Source organism: Homalodisca vitripennis, chromosome 8 (assembly GCF_021130785.1).
Source record: "Homalodisca vitripennis isolate AUS2020 chromosome 8, UT_GWSS_2.1, whole genome shotgun sequence".
NCBI classification, from domain to species: Eukaryota; Metazoa; Arthropoda; class Insecta; order Hemiptera; family Cicadellidae; genus Homalodisca; species Homalodisca vitripennis.
In genome coordinates this window covers 128,545,591-128,564,480 of record NC_060214.1, presented here as the reverse complement: position 1 = coordinate 128,564,480, position 18,890 = coordinate 128,545,591, and the positions used below count along the sequence as shown (strand labels likewise).

Below are 18,890 nucleotides of genomic sequence, written 5' to 3'. Positions count from 1 at the left end.
CCATCCTACAAAGGAGCACTTCTCTACAACCATCTGCCCGAAGATCTCAAAAAAGAACCAGCACAACGCCTCAAGATCCAGCTCACAACATGGCTACAAGACCGACCTTTCTACACTGAAAAAGAATTTTTTGACAACCAGCTCTTCTTTTAAACAAACTGACTGTAAAATAAAAAAATTTTTGACGCATGTACTATTCTCAATGAATACGTAAATAAAGATTATTGTCTATTGTCTATTGTATTACGTTCATTGAACACTAGGTCATTATTTTCGCAGTATTCTTGGGCCAAGCTAACTGAAAAGAATGTGTGACTGAAAGTACAACATTAACACTTTTTAGTGATCGGTAATTGTGCTCTGCTGATCCACTTTGGTTGCCGATAGACACAACAGCCTCTTGGCAATGTGTGATAGTAGATATGTTGATCCACTATGATACAGAAGTGTAATCCAGATGAAGACTTATTCTCATTGTCTCAGGTGCACAATTGACGCTGCACATTCAAGTTATATCTACCACATTGATCATTATAAAAAGTATGAAGATTTACAAAACTGTATATTAAAAAACAATCATATTGTTTATTTGCTCAATGCCTTACTCAAGTTAACATATTACAAATACATGATCTTTTCTTCTTCTACAGTACTGTATATGACATATAAAATTGGTGATGAAAATTTGTGATGAAATGATCCTTGACCAGGATGGCAGATATCGGATTGGAGTGTGCAGGGTTCCTCAGGGGAATGGGTATGGAGGCGACAGTAATGGTGCGGTCCGTGGTGCTGCGCGGATTCGACCAGCAGATGGCGACTCTGCTCACACAAGAGATGGAAGATAGGGGTGTGAAGTTCCTGCAGCGGTGTATACCTCTCAAAGTGGTCAAGGTGGAAAGTGGAAAGCTGCAAGTCCACTGGAAGAATACGCAGGTAGGTACTGGTACACTGGTGTACAAACAGGGATGCTACAGGTCAGGGAAATCAGGGAAGTCAGGGAAAAGTCAGGGAATCAGGGAATTTCGATGTTGGTCAGGGAAAAATATAAAATCCCTTTACACAAATAAACTTACTGCCGCCGCGCGCCGTATTTTACTTCTGTATTGTAAAAGATCATTTAAGTCAATCTTTTTGTACGTATTAAACTGTGTTCACTTTATTTTTTGCTTTTTTATATTTGCCACCCTGTTAGCCTCATCACCGCTTTTTTCCACCCATTAATTGCCAAAAACCCTGGGGGTTGCGTCGAAAAAAGTCAGGGAAAAATGAAAAATTTGGTCTGGAAATCAGGGAAAAGTCAGGGAATTTCATTATTGGACTCCTGTAGCAACCCTGACAAAAGGTTGAGGTTCCTGCAGCGGTGTATTCCTCTCATAATGGTCAAGGTGAAAAGGGAAAGCTGCAAATCCACTGGAAGAATACGCAGGTAGGTACTGGTACACTGGTGTACAAAAGGTTGAGGATCCTGCAGCGGTGTATACCTCTCAAAGTGGTCAAGGTGGAAAGTGGAAAGCTGCAAGTCCACTGGAAGAATACGCAGGCAGGTACTGGTACACTGGTGTACAAAAGGTTGAGGATCCTGCAGCGGTGTATACCTCTCAAAGTGGTCAAGGTGGAAAGTGGAAAGCTGCAAGTCCACTGGAAGAATACGCAGGTAGGTACTGGTACACTGGTGTACAAAAGGTTGAGGATCCTGCAGCGGTGTATACCTCTCAAAGTGGTCAAGGATAAAAATCGCAAGCTGTGAGTCCATTGCAAGAATACACAGGTCAGTACTGGTACACTGGTGTACAAAAGGTTGAGGTTCCTGCAGCGGTGTATTTCTCTTAGTGTGGTCAAGGAGGAAAATGGCAATCTGCAAGTCCACTGCAGAAGAATACGCAGGTTAATTCTCGTACATTGGTATAACTTAGCACCTTTCTTATGTATGACATAATGTCGTATCATTTAAATGCCGGGTTTACAAATCCACCTCATTTAGTATCACACAACTTTTATTGATTGTCGTAAATTGTACTAATCATTTAAAAAAGAGAAATAGGATAGTATTTACTTTATTAATAACATTAATTGTTCTATCAGTAAGTAAAAATGAATGTTTTATGTTGTTGGAAATACAAGGTTCAGGTCAGTACTGGTTCACTGGTATACAGGGGGGTGAAGGTCCTCCAGCGGTTTTTGCCTCTCAGAGTGGTTAAGAACGAAAGTGGCAAGCTGCGAGTCCACTGGAAGAATAGGCAGGTTAGTACTTGTTCACTGGTATACAGGGGGGTGAAGTTCCTGCAGCGGTTTATGCTTCTCAGAGCAGTTATGGAGGAAAGTGGCCAGCTGGAAGAATATGCAGGTCAGTACTGGTACACTGGTGTATAGGGGGTTGAAGTTCCTGCAGTGGGTTTTTCTTTTCAGAACGGTTATGGAGGAAAGTGGCCAGGTGGAAGAATATGCAGGTCAGTACTGGTACACTGGTATACAAGAGGGTGAAGTTCCTGCAGCAGGTTTTTCTTTACAGAGCGGTTATGGAGGAAAGCGGCCAGGTGGAAGAATATGCAGGTCAGTACTGGTACACTGGTATACAAGAGGGTGAAGTTCCTGCAGCAGGTTTTTCTTTACAGAGCGGTTATGGAGGAAAGCGGCCAGGTGGAAGAATATGCAGGTCAGTACTGGTACACTGGTATACAAGGGGGTGAAGTTCCTGCAGCAGGTTTTTCTTTACAGAGCGGTTATGGAGGAAAGCGGCCAGCTGGAAGAATATGCAGGTCAGTACTGGTACACTGGTATACAAGAGGGTGAAGTTCCTGCAGCAGGTTTTTCTTTACAGAGCGGTTATGGAGGAAAGCGGCCAGGTGGAAGAATATGCAGGTCAGTACTGGTACACTGGTATACAAGGGGGTGAAGTTCCTGCAGCAGGTTTTTCTTTACAGAGCGGTTATGGAGGAAAGCGGCCAGCTGGAAGAATATGCAGGTCAGTACTGGTACTCTGGTATACAAGGGGGTGAAGTTCCTGCAGCAGGTTTTTCTTTTTAGAGCGGTTATGGAGGAAAGCGGCCAGCTGGAAGAATATGCAGGTCAGTACTGGTACACTGGTATACAGGGGGGTTAAGTTCCTGCAACGGTGTATTTCTCTCAGTGTAGTCTATGTAAAACATCAGTAAAACTTGGCCCCTTTCATGTGTATGACATGATGTTGTTCAATTCGAATGCCAGGTTTACAAATACTCTTCATTTTGTATCACATAAGTTTTTGTCAATTTGCCTAATTGTACTTTCCTATAATGTTAATTAGGGTATTAAGCACTTTTGTTCTGTTTCTTTCATTTACTATGATTTTCTGTAGTTCTCAATTAATAATTACTTAATTTGGCTGGAAATAAATTTAAAATAATATAAAACTGTTATAAGATAGAACAAATAACGTTATTAATAAAATTAAAACTATCAGTAAATAAAAATGAATGTTTTGTGTTACGTTGGACATGCAAGGTACAGTTCTTAAAATTTCAAGTAATGCATCAGTTAGTGTTCAGTTTTACGCTTAATGTGTAACACCAGAATAGTGGAATAACCAAGTAGCTTAATTGACAATGAACTGTTAAAAATGTAACAAATTATTATCAATGAATTATTCATGTATTAATAATCATACCCTTACCTTCTAATTGTAGGCATACATGTCCTGTTATATTTCCGGGTCTATGGATGGAATTAAGTATTTTAACCTTACGCCATTGGAAATAATTTAATCAAGAAATCAAGAATCTTTATTGTTGTCCCACTTAAAAGTATTAACAATGTCAGAGCTGGTATGAGTTAGGCCACATCAATTGTCACATTTCTTATAACTAATTAAAATTCCTTAAAACCAGTTTAAAATTCAACATTTACAACTAATTAAAATTCCTTAAAACTAGTTTAAAATTCAACATTCAATGTTATTAAAATCACTTAAATAAACTTCCTCAATTGAATAAAAGGCTTTCACTTTTAGCCACTTAATTAACATATTCTTAAAGTTCTTAGTGCTCATTGTTTTGGCGTTGAGAGGTAACTTATTAAATAGTTTTGTACCAATGTAGATATAGCTATGTTGGGATTTGCTCAGCCTAGTATATTTCACATCAATTAAGTTTACAGATCTGGTATTATAAGAATGTACAGAGTTTTTTCTTAGGCTAAACGAAGTCAGATTTTCTTTGATAAAAACCAGGCTTTGCAAAATGTAAATACTTGGCAGCGTTAGTATGCCTAGCTCTATAAAAAAAGGTTTACAAGAATCTGTTTCACTTATGTTCACAAGGCATCGAATAGCTTTTTTTTGACATTTAAATACTTCCTTTGCACCAGCAGAGTTGCCCCAAAGAATAGTGCCATACAAAAGGTGAGAGTGAAAAAGTGAAAAGTAGGCATTGATAAGTATACTAGGACTTGTACATAACTTGAGTTTCTTTAAACAAAAGATAACTCTAGAAAGGCGAGAGCAGAGTGAGTTGGTATGAACACCCCAAGTAAGGCTAGAATCTAGATTAATTCCTAGAAGTTTCACAGATTTATTTTCAGAGCCTAGTATGTACTTACAATTTACAAAACAATACCGTCTCATTGATTGATTTCAAATGGAAAGCCATAAGCCCACGTAAAATAAATATGTAGAATAAAAAATAATACAGATAACATTTTTTTAATAAAAATATTTTTATGGAAAAATTAGTATATATAATGCCATGCTTCCGTCATTGTAACACATAACAATGGTAAATTTTGTAATCCAGTTGTTGTTTGAAATCACCAACATCCATCTTCAATAATGATCTTTAGACAAAGAATTAATTCATGGTACATACTTAGAACGTGTTTTCTAACTAAGTATTCAAACTAACCTTTTTGCTTGGATGGATGTGTAACATCTACATGATTTATTGTTAAAGTGGAGTTTATTTTCTCCAGAATAACCAGTTAATAATTTTCAATGTTCCAATGCAATGGAGTAGTCAACAACAAATTAAAGTCAACAGATTTACTCTGAGGGAAAAGAAAGCGAGACATCTGAAGTACCTGAACTGACCGAGTGTACCAGGCAAAATGTCTTGGAGCACTTATAGATGATCAGCTATCCTGGAACCCTCCTGAGATACTAAGCTCCTCTCTATATATATATATATATCTTAAGAGGGCTTAACACACTCACTGTGGACAGGACCTTTTTTGGCTCCACTTAGTATATTATGTTGCTACACCACATGGCATGCACTTAATAAAAAACTATACACAACACCAATCATTAAAACATTTAAAGGTGTGCCACAACGCTTTGGTATGATTTGTTTATTTTAACCTAGTTTGTAATTATGTATTAGGTTAGTTATTACCTGAAGAAGAGATCAGATTGCAGATCTCGAAACATAGTGTTACTGATTTATTGTTTCACTGAACGATGGCAAATGTCCGGAAAAATCCTGTTTCCTTCACAATCCTTCTATCGTCAAAAACAACCTTCAAACAAAGAATAAATTAAATATTTTATTACCTCATGACTAGACAAAACACGCTTAGGTTAACCTTACTCATCTCTGTTCTCAATGAATATGGAATAAAGATTTATGACTATGACTGATAGTAGTTTCAATTCATGATTTAATGTTTTATCAAAAATCTCAACGTAATTTAGCTTTTATGCAACAGCTTTGAAGGTGGGAATAGGTATAGGCAGATTGTTAGTGTCGTTTCCGCATTCCATATTGTGCTCAGTCAGCACTGTGGAACAGCACAGGGCAATGCTACAAGTCAGGTGGTCCAAGAGTTCCAATAGGAGTTGATCTACTATTACAACTGAAGGACGTAGTAACAAGGTAATTCCAGTTACAAAAACCCATTGCTACAGCAGAACAATGTACTAGCACCAACTGTAATGTTGACACTTCTGTTACAGGATAGATACTGTAATGATGTTATTAGTGTTACTGGTATCTGTAATGTTTGTACTGCTGTTGTAGGACGGAACGGAACACCACGGCCTGTACGACACTGTGCTGATAGCTACTGGCCGCCGAGCCTTGACCTCGGAGCTGAAAGTTGCTAATGCAGGAGTCAAGGTCGTTGAGAGTAACGCCAAGATAGATGCAGTGCATGAACAGACCAATGTTCCGCACATATACGCTGTCGGTGACGTTCTTCATGTAAGTAGTTATTCATGCTGCTTTATATATATATCTGCAATTGTGAATTAAAATCACTTTTAACTGTTCACTGCTGACTATAAATTTCTCCTGAAAAGGAAAGGACCATACAGTATATGATTTGGTTTTCTGGGTATCAGAAAAAAATTATATTTCAAGATATTTGAATGAAGTCAATTCAAATAAAACGTACAACCACCTGTGCCAAATACTGGTAATCTTTGAGGATTTGCCCTAAAATATTATCTATTTTGTTATAAACTTGAAGATAAAAAGTAGCCCATGCCAGTTACTTGTGGACATTAACGTTAGAGGGGATACAGTTTGGTATTTCTCCAAGACCACTTGAAGTGCTGGTACAATACTGAATACAATATGAGGCATAGGTTCAAAATCCATTTGAAATTCTTTAAATTGCTGCTACACTATTGACACATGATTTTGTTTCCTTTCCAATAATTGTAACTACTTGGAAACTCCGGGTAATGTGAGATAATCGTCTTTTTGTTTCTGATCAAAAGATCACAGAAACTTTGGACAAAACTTCATTGATGTTGCTTATTGTTTATAATGATCCGTGTTTGTCCACAGGCTAAGCCCGAGTTGACGCCAGTAGCAGTACAGGCTGGAAAGTTACTGGGGGCCCGGTTGTTCGGTAAAGGCAAAACTCAGATGGACTATCAGAACGTGGCCACTACAGTGTTCACACCTCTGGAGTACGGTTGTGTGGGTCTCAGCGAAGAGGAGGCTGTCAAGCAGTATGGAGAAGACAATATCGAGGTATGTAAATATTAGATAAGTCACAGTTAAACTCACAAGTTTTGAGACATAAGCATTGTTGCTGTACTTCGTAGACATTTTATTAAATTTTCTGAGCAAATGCATTATTTTCAAATTAAGTTTTAAAACACACAACCCTAGTCCTCACGTAGAATCAGGATATATGTTGGGTACTACCAAAGTGTTGCTATTATATTCAAAATGTTGAAAAGCGCAAATCAATTATACAATTTATATTCTGAATACTGCCAATGACCACTAAAATCCACAACACTTCTAAACTACTAATACCTATTTGTTTATACAGTATATTATTAGCTAAGTATACTATAAAAAAACTGCTAAATAAACATTGAAACCCCCAGTATTGAGAGCCCACAGAGTTCTTCATACCCCAGAAGAGTGTGAAACACTGTTATCTGAAGGTGGTGTGTCAGCGAGCAGCTCCTCAGCTGGTTCTGGGCCTACACTTCATTGTTACATGTAATTTGTTAAGTAACTTGAGACTCTGCTGCAGGTGTACCATGCCTACTACAAGCCCACAGAGTTCTTCATACCCCAGAAGAGTGTGAAACACTGTTATCTGAAGGTGGTGTGTCAGCGAGCAGCTCCTCAGCTGGTTCTGGGCCTACACTTCATTGTTACATGTAATTTGTTAAGTAACTTGAGACTCTGCTGCAGGTGTACCATGCCTACTACAAGCCCACAGAGTTCTTCATACCCCAGAAGAGTGTGAAACACTGTTATCTGAAGGTGGTGTGTCAGCGAGCAGCTCCTCAGCTGGTTCTGGGCCTACACTTCATTGTTACATGTAATTTGTTAAGTAACTTGAGACTCTGCTGCAGGTGTACCATGCCTACTACAAGCCCACAGAGTTCTTCATACCCCAGAAGAGTGTGAAACACTGTTATCTGAAGGTGGTGTGTCAGCGAGCAGCTCCTCAGCTGGTTCTGGGCCTACACTTCATTGTTACATGTAATTTGTTAAGTAACTTGAGACTCTGCTGCAGGTGTACCATGCCTACTACAAGCCCACAGAGTTCTTCATACCCCAGAAGAGTGTGAAACACTGTTATCTGAAGGTGGTGTGTCAGCGAGCAGCTCCTCAGCTGGTTCTGGGCCTACACTTCATTGTTACATGTAATTTGTTAAGTAACTTGAGACTCTGCTGCAGGTGTACCATGCCTACTACAAGCCCACAGAGTTCTTCATACCCCAGAAGAGTGTGAAACACTGTTATCTGAAGGTGGTGTGTCAGCGAGCAGCTCCTCAGCTGGTTCTGGGCCTACACTTCATTGTTACATGTAATTTGTTAAGTAACTTGAGACTCTGCTGCAGGTGTACCATGCCTACTACAAGCCCACAGAGTTCTTCATACCCCAGAAGAGTGTGAAACACTGTTATCTGAAGGTGGTGTGTAAGCGAGCAGCTCCTCAGCTGGTTCTGGGCCTACACTTCATTGTTACATGTAATTTGTTAAGTAACTTGAGACTCTGCTGCAGGTGTACCATGCCTACTACAAGCCCACAGAGTTCTTCATACCCCAGAAGAGTGTGAAACACTGTTATCTGAAGGTGGTGTGTCAGCGAGCAGCTCCTCAGCTGGTTCTGGGCCTACACTTCATTGTTACATGTAATTTGTTAAGTAACTTGAGACTCTGCTGCAGGTGTACCATGCCTACTACAAGCCCACAGAGTTCTTCATACCCCAGAAGAGTGTGAAACACTGTTATCTGAAGGTGGTGTGTCAGCGAGCAGCTCCTCAGCTGGTTCTGGGCCTACACTTCATTGTTACATGTAATTTGTTAAGTAACTTGAGACTCTGCTGCAGGTGTACCATGCCTACTACAAGCCCACAGAGTTCTTCATACCCCAGAAGAGTGTGAAACACTGTTATCTGAAGGTGGTGTGTCAGCGAGCAGCTCCTCAGCTGGTTCTGGGCCTACACTTCATTGTTACATGTAATTTGTTAAGTAACTTGAGACTCTGCTGCAGGTGTACCATGCCTACTACAAGCCCACAGAGTTCTTCATACCCCAGAAGAGTGTGAAACACTGTTATCTGAAGGTGGTGTGTCAGCGAGCAGCTCCTCAGCTGGTTCTGGGCCTACACTTCATTGTTACATGTAATTTGTTAAGTAACTTGAGACTCTGCTGCAGGTGTACCATGCCTACTACAAGCCCACAGAGTTCTTCATACCCCAGAAGAGTGTGAAACACTGTTATCTGAAGGTGGTGTGTAAGCGAGCAGCTCCTCAGCTGGTTCTGGGCCTACACTTCATTGTTACATGTAATTTGTTAAGTAACTTGAGACTCTGCTGCAGGTGTACCATGCCTACTACAAGCCCACAGAGTTCTTCATACCCCAGAAGAGTGTGTGAAACACTGTTATCTGAAGGTGGTGTGTAAGCGAGCAGCTCCTCAGCTGGTTCTGGGCCTACACTTCATTGGTACATGTAATTTGTTAAGTAACTTGAGACTCTGCTGCAGGTGTACCATGCCTACTACAAGCCCACAGAGTTCTTCATACCCCAGAAGAGTGTGAAACACTGTTATCTGAAGGTGGTGTGTAAGCGAGCAGCTCCTCAGCTGGTTCTGGGCCTACACTTCATTGGTACATGTAATTTGTTAAGTAACTTGAGACTCTGCTGCAGGTGTACCATGCCTACTACAAGCCCACAGAGTTCTTCATACCCCAGAAGAGTGTGAAACACTGTTATCTGAAGGTGGTGTGTCAGCGAGCAGCTCCTCAGCTGGTTCTGGGCCTACACTTCATTGTTACATGTAATTTGTTAAGTAACTTGAGACTCTGCTGCAGGTGTACCATGCCTACTACAAGCCCACAGAGTTCTTCATACCCCAGAAGAGTGTGAAACACTGTTATCTGAAGGTGGTGTGTAAGCGAGCAGCTCCTCAGCTGGTTCTGGGCCTACACTTCATTGTTACATGTAATTTGTTAAGTAACTTGAGACTCTGCTGCAGGTGTACCATGCCTACTACAAGCCCACAGAGTTCTTCATACCCCAGAAGAGTGTGAAACACTGTTATCTGAAGGTGGTGTGTAAGCGAGCAGCTCCTCAGCTGGTTCTGGGCCTACACTTCATTGGACCCTCTGCTGGGGAAGTGGTGCAAGGCTACGCTGCTGCTATCAAGTGAGTACTTGAAATCAGCTTTCTTTGTTGTGAGACTTAAATACAGTTTTTGTGGTGTAAAGAAAGAACCTTCCTCTAGAACTCCAAATGTTTGCTCCTAACAATTTAATAGTTTTATGGTAATACCGATAAAATTCATCACAATTAATAAATAGGGTCATTGTATTCAAAGTCATACATACTTATGTAGGCTTGGCCTAATGTGTTCTGTACATTTCTTTCCTATGAAGGAATATCAAACCTAGTAAAATTTTGTAATCTAGCATATGTTTTTGTTGTACAATAAACATATGCACAACAATATGTGTGAAGTTTGACCCTTTCGGGAATTGCCAGCATTTAGAAGATTAGGATTGAAACATTAACTGTGCTTATGGTAATGCTTATTGCTAGAACAATATTGATTTATTCTTATCTGTAAATTCATCTCACACAATGTTCAAAATTAGTTTTAAAAAATTAGTACTTTCTTATTTATTTGATATTTTATCCTGGTGTCGCTGATAGAAAACCTTGCAATCTCGCATTTCAATCACTAAAATCTTCAATAGAAAAATCACACTTAACAGCCAAAAAACTACAGTCAGAAACACAAGATGAAGGATGATTGATCAAAAACCGTCTAAAACAATCCCAAACAAATTAATCTTGAGTAAGGTATTTACAAGGCGTGTTTTAAATGTAAGTACTGTTTTAATTTATGCTGTTTTTAGAATGATATAACTGTTATGTAATTATAATTTAATTAGTAGACTAATAACAGTAAATGCGTACCTTCATCAAACAATTTAAGCTGTAGTCATACACTACTATAGTTTTGATTTTTAATAATTTATCATCTGGTGTCGGTGTCAATAAATATTGAAAGCGAGGATTACCCACCTAGAGTCGTCATAGTTTATAACAAATAAATAAATAGTATGTGAAACAACAAACATGATAAAACATTGCGGCCGGCAGAAGACAGATCAACTGAGTTATTGTTATTAGTCAAACCACAGTTCAGTGCTGTATAATGTGGAAATTAATAATAAATAAAGCTGCAATTGCTGTTTTGCGCATGAGTGCCTTGTAATTATATCTGTAGCCATGTAACTACATCTGTTGGGAAGCCACAGAGTCCAGCCGGCTACAAAGTGTGTGCTGTAATACGTTTTCTCAGTACTAAAGGCTGAGACAATATAAGTGATGGAATGGTGCGGAAACGGATTAGGGCCTTTAAAAAGATGGCCGCACAAACATTCACGATGACAAATGAAAGTGTGAGACCACAGACTTAATTCAATAAATGAACTGTAAAATGAAAGAGAACCGACATTCACTATTTCGTCCTTATCGGAAGAGTTTCCTGCTGTCTCAAGAAGTGTTCTTTATGAAATTGTGTCTGAACATTTAAATTATCAGAAATTGAGTTTGTGACCGTGTTGCAGTGGTTATTTAATCAGGCAGAAAACTTCTTTTGCAATGGAGTACGAAAACTGATCCCACGATACAATAAGTGCTTTAATATTAATAGGGATTACATAGAAAAGTAGAGTAAATTATAATCTTTCAAGTAAATAAATCATTTTATAAAAATACTTACTTGTTTTTTTTTTCAATCAAAACAGTAATTACTTTTAAAGCACACCCTGTATTAACATTTAAAAAAAGAAAAACTGCTTCACCCAAAAAAAGTTTAATCAGAATTACAGTGAAGCCTTGCTTTTTTTCTCTTAGGACAAGAAGCTGCCATATATATATATATATATATATATATATATATATATATATATATATATATATATACACACATACATACATACATCATGTAGAGCAATCGACTGTTTGTTTACTGCCGAGCAGCAGGCATGTGGTAATGCACAAACATAGATATAAGTAACACAAAGAGTATGACAAAAACATGTTTTAGTGTACTTGTACATAAATATTTTTTTAAACATCAACTGTGTTGTCCTATTGCCAAACACTGCTGGGCTTTTTATGTATCCCAAAAGTGTTGTGTAAGGTTTTACCAATATAATTACAAATTTACCAGTAGTTTACAATTTCAGCAATCTTCCAAACCGCCAAAACAATGGATCAGGTCCCCTGGGGAAATTCACTAATTTCATTCAGGCTAGCATAGAACGAATAACGATCCCTTGCTATTGCAGGTCAGCAGATTATCCTGGTCCAATCTGTGACAGGAACCTATTGAAAGTTGAAACGTACATTTCGTGTTCACTCTATAAAACAAAGAAATAAACTATATGTTGTTTCAGGTGTGGCCTGACGTACGAGATCCTGGAGAACACGGTGGGAATACACCCCACAGTGTCGGAGGAGTTCACACGGATGACTATCACTAAACGCTCTGGCCTGGACCCGACCCCTCAGAGCTGTTGTAGCTAAAGTCCGACTCTACTGCACTGTCCAGACAATACTCACAGGCTCCTCTCTCTCGACTCGATATTCACTCTGAAATGTATTAGCTTGGTAAAGGGTGCTCATGTTAAAATACCCGGTGTTCTTTTTCACTCCTTTGCCTCTCTAATTTGTCTTGTAATTTGTTAAGCACTGTTGAGCTAGGAGATATCATATATTTTTCAATTACTTTGTTAAATCATATATTTTTCAATTACTTTGTTAAGTTCATGTAAATAAAAAATGTTTGTTCAAACAATTTTGTTCGAATATGAATAAATCAAGTAATTTTTATAACGCCTGAATTAATTTATATTACTTCCACAATTCCTGGTTAATGTGTTGCAGGTATAACTAAATGCCCTAGTTATTCTCTGAAACAATTCTTTTTCAGACTACATGTTATAATGGATATACGTTACTGACTTCTGAATACTGTACATGCCAAAAGTTTCAAATGGTTATATTTTTCTGAATATTTGAGCCCAATATTATTTGATTGCTTTTCAATATCAACGTTATAGAAACCCCATAGTCTTGATTTATTTGTTTTACTGTTATTTATATATTTGAATTAATTTCCTACAACTATGTTATGGCAATCCATGATGAAATATTACGGATTTCGGGATGTGTTATTTGCAATAATAAATTGAAGTGAATGACTTAAATCCTCCAGTGATTTTTTTTTACTATTTATTGTTCACAAATTTTATTTTTAAGTAAGTGATTTTAAAATATGTTATTTACAGGAAATAAAAAGTAATAATTAATAATTCAATGGAAGCTAAGTAGTTCCACTATTGATTTTTGTACTGTTAAATAATTTTTGCAGTAATAATATTCCATTTATTTTTATGTAACTGAATTTTTGAGAGATGTGTTATGCATTATTCTTGGTCTTTGACTGATCAGATTTACTGAGAAATCTGAGCTAAAATTATATTTGATGAAATAAAATTTCCAATTGAGGATATATTCGGGACATTAATATAAATTCTGAAAGACAGGAATTGTGATCTTCATTTGATGTAAATTTTAACTTAATACAAACAAAACGTAATTTTGAAAATACTTTTAAATAGTTGTTAAATAGCATATAAGTACTATGCGTCCAACAGTTTTCGCCAAATATAACCTAATATGTTTTTTAAAGCATATATTGAAATGTACAACTTGTGGTGCACTACGCGCTTTAAGATATGTGATCACACCTATGAGTGTAGTGAGCCACCGGTGATCCACCTTGTTTCTTCGCAGTTCGCTGCAAAAAAAAAAAAAAACCAAACAGCTGCTGTTTGATGACAGTCTATTATGATCAAGTGATTTTTTGAGGTTATGTATTCAACAACTGCTATGCGAACGGTTCAGGACCCTGATTGTGCAGTATTATAGGTCTAGTTTTCAATGTTATTGTTGTGCTTCTGATATGTTGTACTTATGATAGATAGGTTATGCTTGTAATAAGTCATGCCTATGATAACTGTTTCAGTATGGAATCTTCAGACGTTGAAGATGCTTTAAATGAAACATCAACTGACTTTAGAGTAGTTGATCGGATGATAGCGAATATGTCCCCTCTTTATCTGAGAATGAGAATGATTGACAAACATCCCACACTTCTGCTGTGGAAGAAACAAACGAATCTGCTATTGACATTGGATTAGATTCTCATAGTAATTTACCTACTCCTGAAAATAACAATAATGATACATATACACAGTACGGCTATTCCCTTTTACCGATTCTGAGGGAATGCAATATGAACTTGACCTTTCTGACCCTTCAACTGTATATGGACAGAGGAAGTACTTAACTTATTGCAACCGAGACAAACGGGTTTGCTCACAATTATCTGCAAAGGTAATCCATTGAAGAGATTCCTTGCTTTTTATGAGGCAGTGGCTAGATACAACTATAGATAAAAAAAAGTAAAACTTTGAAATATTTATTGTGATTGGGAATGAATCCCTTAACCTCAACTTAGACATTATTGGTCAAATAATGAAATGTTCCAGAATAATTTCATTAAAAAAACCATGAAACATTATAGATTAGAGATGTTACTTAAATGTTTGCATTTCCACAACAACAAAATGGCAGAAGTTGAAGAACCTAGGATGGCCAAAGTAAAAGAACTTGTGAACATGACGAATAGCTTATTTCAAAGAGTGTTCTCTCCAGGTGAAACTGTTGTCATTGATGAAGCAATGATCTCATGGAGGGGACGACTTATTGTTAGGCAATACCTTCCAGACAAAACAAATAAGTATGGGGTAAAGATATATAAGTTATGTTCAACTAGTGGTTATACTGCAATACTGAAAGTCTTAGCTGGGAAAGAAGACATTACTGGAGGTGTGGGCCACAAACAAAACAAAAAGTTACATTTGATGAGTAGTTTTTTGGACAAAGGACAGTTGTTATATACTGGTTATTGTTGTACAACAGTGTGGCCATCGCTGAAGCTGCGTAGAAAAACATATCCGTGTGGATCCTTGCTTTAAGACCTCAGGGACAAATCCCAGATAAGTGATTAGAAAACCAGTAAAACGGACAAGCAAACAACACAGGAGTAAAAGTTATCAAATAGATTGAAAAAAAAGAGCTGTGCACATGATCACTACACATGGAGTTGACATATCTGATCAACTGAGCTTGTATTATATTCCACTTAGTAAAACCTGTCTAGCATTTCTCCTTGGGACTAGTGTTAACACTTTTGTACTATTCCACCATGCTAGATCTCCAATGAGAGATGTTGAGATTCAGACTGGAATTTGCAAAAAATCTAATTGGAAGTGAAACGTGAATTCACGCCAGCACCAACACCTACATGTACTACTACAGTATCACTGTCAACAAATAACTTTTATAATATATTCAATTGTGATGTGTTTTATTTAAAATATAACATATCTCACAGTTATTTTGTTCTTGACTGAGTTCTTGTTTGTTTTGTTTAGTTAAACCTAACTTTAACACCTGAAATTAATTTGTTTTTTATAAGATGTAAAAAAGTGTTAATTTTTTGACAGACAAAAACAAAAGAAATTCGTACACTGGAGTAGAGAGAAGGACACTACGGCCCTCTTGAAAGTGATGCTTGTCGTGTTATGACAATCTAACTTCACAATGCCAAAGAAGCTAGAATTAAAGCGAAACGGGTGGCAACATTTGGTGTGGATTGTCGTAACAACCCTACACTCTATATGGATTGTTTTAATAAGCATAAAGAATGACTATTGTATTCAGTAAGATATTATCCTAGGTATGTTTGTTTACCATATTTAATATTGTAAAATAAAACAAATTGTAAATTTTCGTTTGTTTTATTTACCTCACAATGGGGGATTAATCAATCTATACGGTTTTTTACAAAAGCCTTCCTTGATTGAGTAATTACATTTTGAAAACGCCAACTCTAATTCTTTTTTTACTGAGTCAAAAGAAACGGCACTGTTGAGTATGCCACTGGCGGTACACTATATGCTTTAGGAAAGGGAGAGTGTATCACCGTGGTACACCACACGTTTTTGTGAGCCACCACTGGAACACTACACCATGAACATGTTAAATAATTTGTTTGCCAGCCAAAATGTTGTTAATCTATTATTTACATACACAAAAGTAACTAAAGATTTTTGAATTTGTGAATTAGTTACAGAGTTACTGCAAGCTATGAAGTACATGAACACATGGTAGAGACTGGCTAACAGACACATATTTTGTTTTAGTAGCTATCGGTTCCTTAGGAGGTTTCACTTTAGGCTGTTCTATACCTATCCGCCAGTTGAACCTAAAATACACACAGCAAAAGTGATATCACATCTGGGCAACCCAATGGATGTTAAAACACAGCAAATGAGAGCTGCTGAGCCCTTGGTAACACTGATTGTTGCTTGGTAACACAGCTGACAACATAACCTCAACAAAAACATTTTATTTTACATTGTTGTTAGTATTATTGACAACAGGTTGAAAAATTGATTAAATCATGAACACTTTAGTGCAATATAATTTTCGACATGGCCCGACACGACAAGATAGCATAGATGAACTAAATTTCTTATATGGTAATGAAGTGCCTTCCTATAGCACTATAAGAAACTGGTATAACGAATTCAATCGTGACCAACGATCACTCCAGGGCGAACCCTGCATGTCGTCCAACATCGGTTGTTGTAAAAGGAAATATTAATTGCTGTGCATGAGCTGATAAAGCATCATTTCACATATCGTGAGATTGAGGCATCTTCAGGCATTAGTATGACAAGCATCAATAAGATTTTACATGTGTAAAAGGTTTGTTAAAGTTGGATATTGCTTAACCTGACCAACGCTCAAAAGGAGGCTCGTGTTGATTGGTGCAAGAGAATATAGAAAAAATTTGCTCAAGGTGCATGAAAAGCAGTTTATAACATCTGCACATGTGATCAATCATGGATATACTCAAATGATCCTGCAACAAAACAGTAATGGGCACCATATGGGTCTTTAAAGACGGGCCAAATCCAACCAAAGTTGTTCGTGGAAGAAGCACATCAAAGCAAATGGTTGTCTGTTTCTTCGGCATTACCGGTCACGTGGTGACTGTGCCATTAGAGCAGCGTAGGACAGTCAATTCAGAATGGTATACCACTATTTGTTTGCTAGAAGTCTGAGAAACTTCAGGAAAAGTAGAAAAACACGCATCTTTATCATGACAATGCGAGCTGCAACAGATCAACTGAAACATGGAGTTTTGACTTTGTCAAAGTCAAAGTATCTTTATTACATGATCATTAAGAACAATAATTTGTCACATTATAATACTAAGTTATTATACGATACAATTGTAATATAATAGTTGTGAGTTAAAAGTTGGTGTTTAAATGTTGAAGGTCATGTAGTTCTTGCATTTGCAGATTCCAGAAACTCTTCTATAGTGTAGATAGGTTTCTTAAGCAGAAATTCTCTAAGCGAGTTCTTCAGTCTGTCCCCTGTCAGGTTTGCAAGGGTCCTGACTGTCTTCTTTTGTAGTACAAGCACTCTCTTAGGTTTCCCAGATTATGAGGCTGTATATCTAATGTGAGACTCTACTAATGCATAGTAGGCTACTTTTGCCGCTTCCAGAGTGCCAACCCATTTCAAAATCAAATCAAAATGTCTTTATTACGTGAACATTAAGTACAGTAATTTGTCAAAATATAATATAATACATAATGCAAAGTTAGATAATTACGTTAATTTGATACGTGTAACAACGTAGATACCTGTACTAATCTTTCTGCAAATGTTGTATACGTGATCTGTCCAGGTGAGGCCGCTGTCTAGAGTTACACCTAAAAACTTAGTCTGATTAAGCACTGATATATTGAGGATGCTTGCAGGTAGGACTTTTTTCTTGCTAAAGTGCACTTGTATAGTTTTGTCTGGATTTATCGCCAAGTTATTTAATTTGCTGTAGGCAATGGTATTTTGTAGAGAATAAACGGTTATTATACAATTCTTCAGCTGAATCATTTCTTAAAAGGAGAGTTGTATCATCTGCGTACATTATGCAGCTGGTATTGTTGTTTTCAATTAATTAGGGCTGTGAGATTGTTAGTCAGCAGAATGAACAGGATGGGTCCTAGTAAAGATCCCTGTGGGACTCCTCTTGTAATTGGTTTAGGGTGTAATCTGAACATGCTAGTGAGATTAGATGTTGTACGCTTAATCTCCACAACTTGAGATCTTCCTTTTAGATAGCTGTCAAACCACTTGTTTTCTAAGCCTCTTACTTCCAAGGCTGCAAGTTTTTTGGAGGTAAGATTGTGTCCCAAACAGTCGAACGCCTTGCTATAATCTATAAATAATGGTCACAAATTGTCTTTCTTCTATACTGTCGATTATGGACTCAACCAAGCTTATGATGGGAGATAAAGTTGATTTTCCCTTTTGGAAGCCATGTTGACAGTCGGTAATAAGGCTGTGTTTTGCAATATGCGTCATTAGCCTCTTCAATACAATTTTTTCTAAAATTTTTGAAAAATGTAGAAATTAATGACATAGGTCTATAATTTTTTGGGGGTCAGTTGTTAGCCCCTTTTTGTGCTTGGGATATACCTTGGATATTTTAAGTTTGTAAGAAATTGGCCTAGGGAAAACAATTTATTTATGATTGATGTAAGAGGTTGAGTCAATTCTTCTGCACAATGCTTTACAAATTGTTGAAGAGTATTCATTTGTACCATTGGATGATTAATTTTTTGGACTGTGTATTACTTGTTTTACTTCTTTCTATGTTGTGGGAGTCAGATGAAATTGTTGTATCAAAGGGTTGTTTAGATCCTCTCCTAGTCTGCAATCTCCCAATTGTTGGTTGTTTTGCTGTATCGTCAGTTCAGCTATTTGAGTA

The 18,890-nt window shown here is 37.4% G+C and overlaps 1 protein-coding gene across 6 annotated transcripts in view; it reads left to right on the top strand.

Annotated features, from left to right (window-relative positions):
- The window catches only part of LOC124368390 (thioredoxin reductase 1, mitochondrial), a 76,780-nt gene extending 63,975 nt beyond the window's left edge, over positions 1 to 12,805 (top strand). For 5 of the 6 annotated variants that reach the window (XM_046825688.1, XM_046825689.1, XM_046825691.1 and 2 more), the window contains 4 exons: positions 719 to 936; positions 5,991 to 6,173; positions 6,765 to 6,953; positions 7,471 to 9,325. In XM_046825688.1, coding sequence (XP_046681644.1) covers positions 719 to 936; positions 5,991 to 6,173; positions 6,765 to 6,953; positions 7,471 to 7,689 — 809 coding nt within the window. In that variant the 3' untranslated portion in view covers positions 7,690 to 9,325. Of the gene's footprint in view, positions 1 to 718; positions 937 to 5,990; positions 6,174 to 6,764; positions 6,954 to 7,470; positions 9,326 to 9,932; positions 10,103 to 12,366 lie in introns of those variants that run through there. The other variant, XM_046825694.1, reaches the window with a different exon arrangement.
- The last annotated feature ends 6,085 nt before the right edge of the window (positions 12,806 to 18,890 follow it).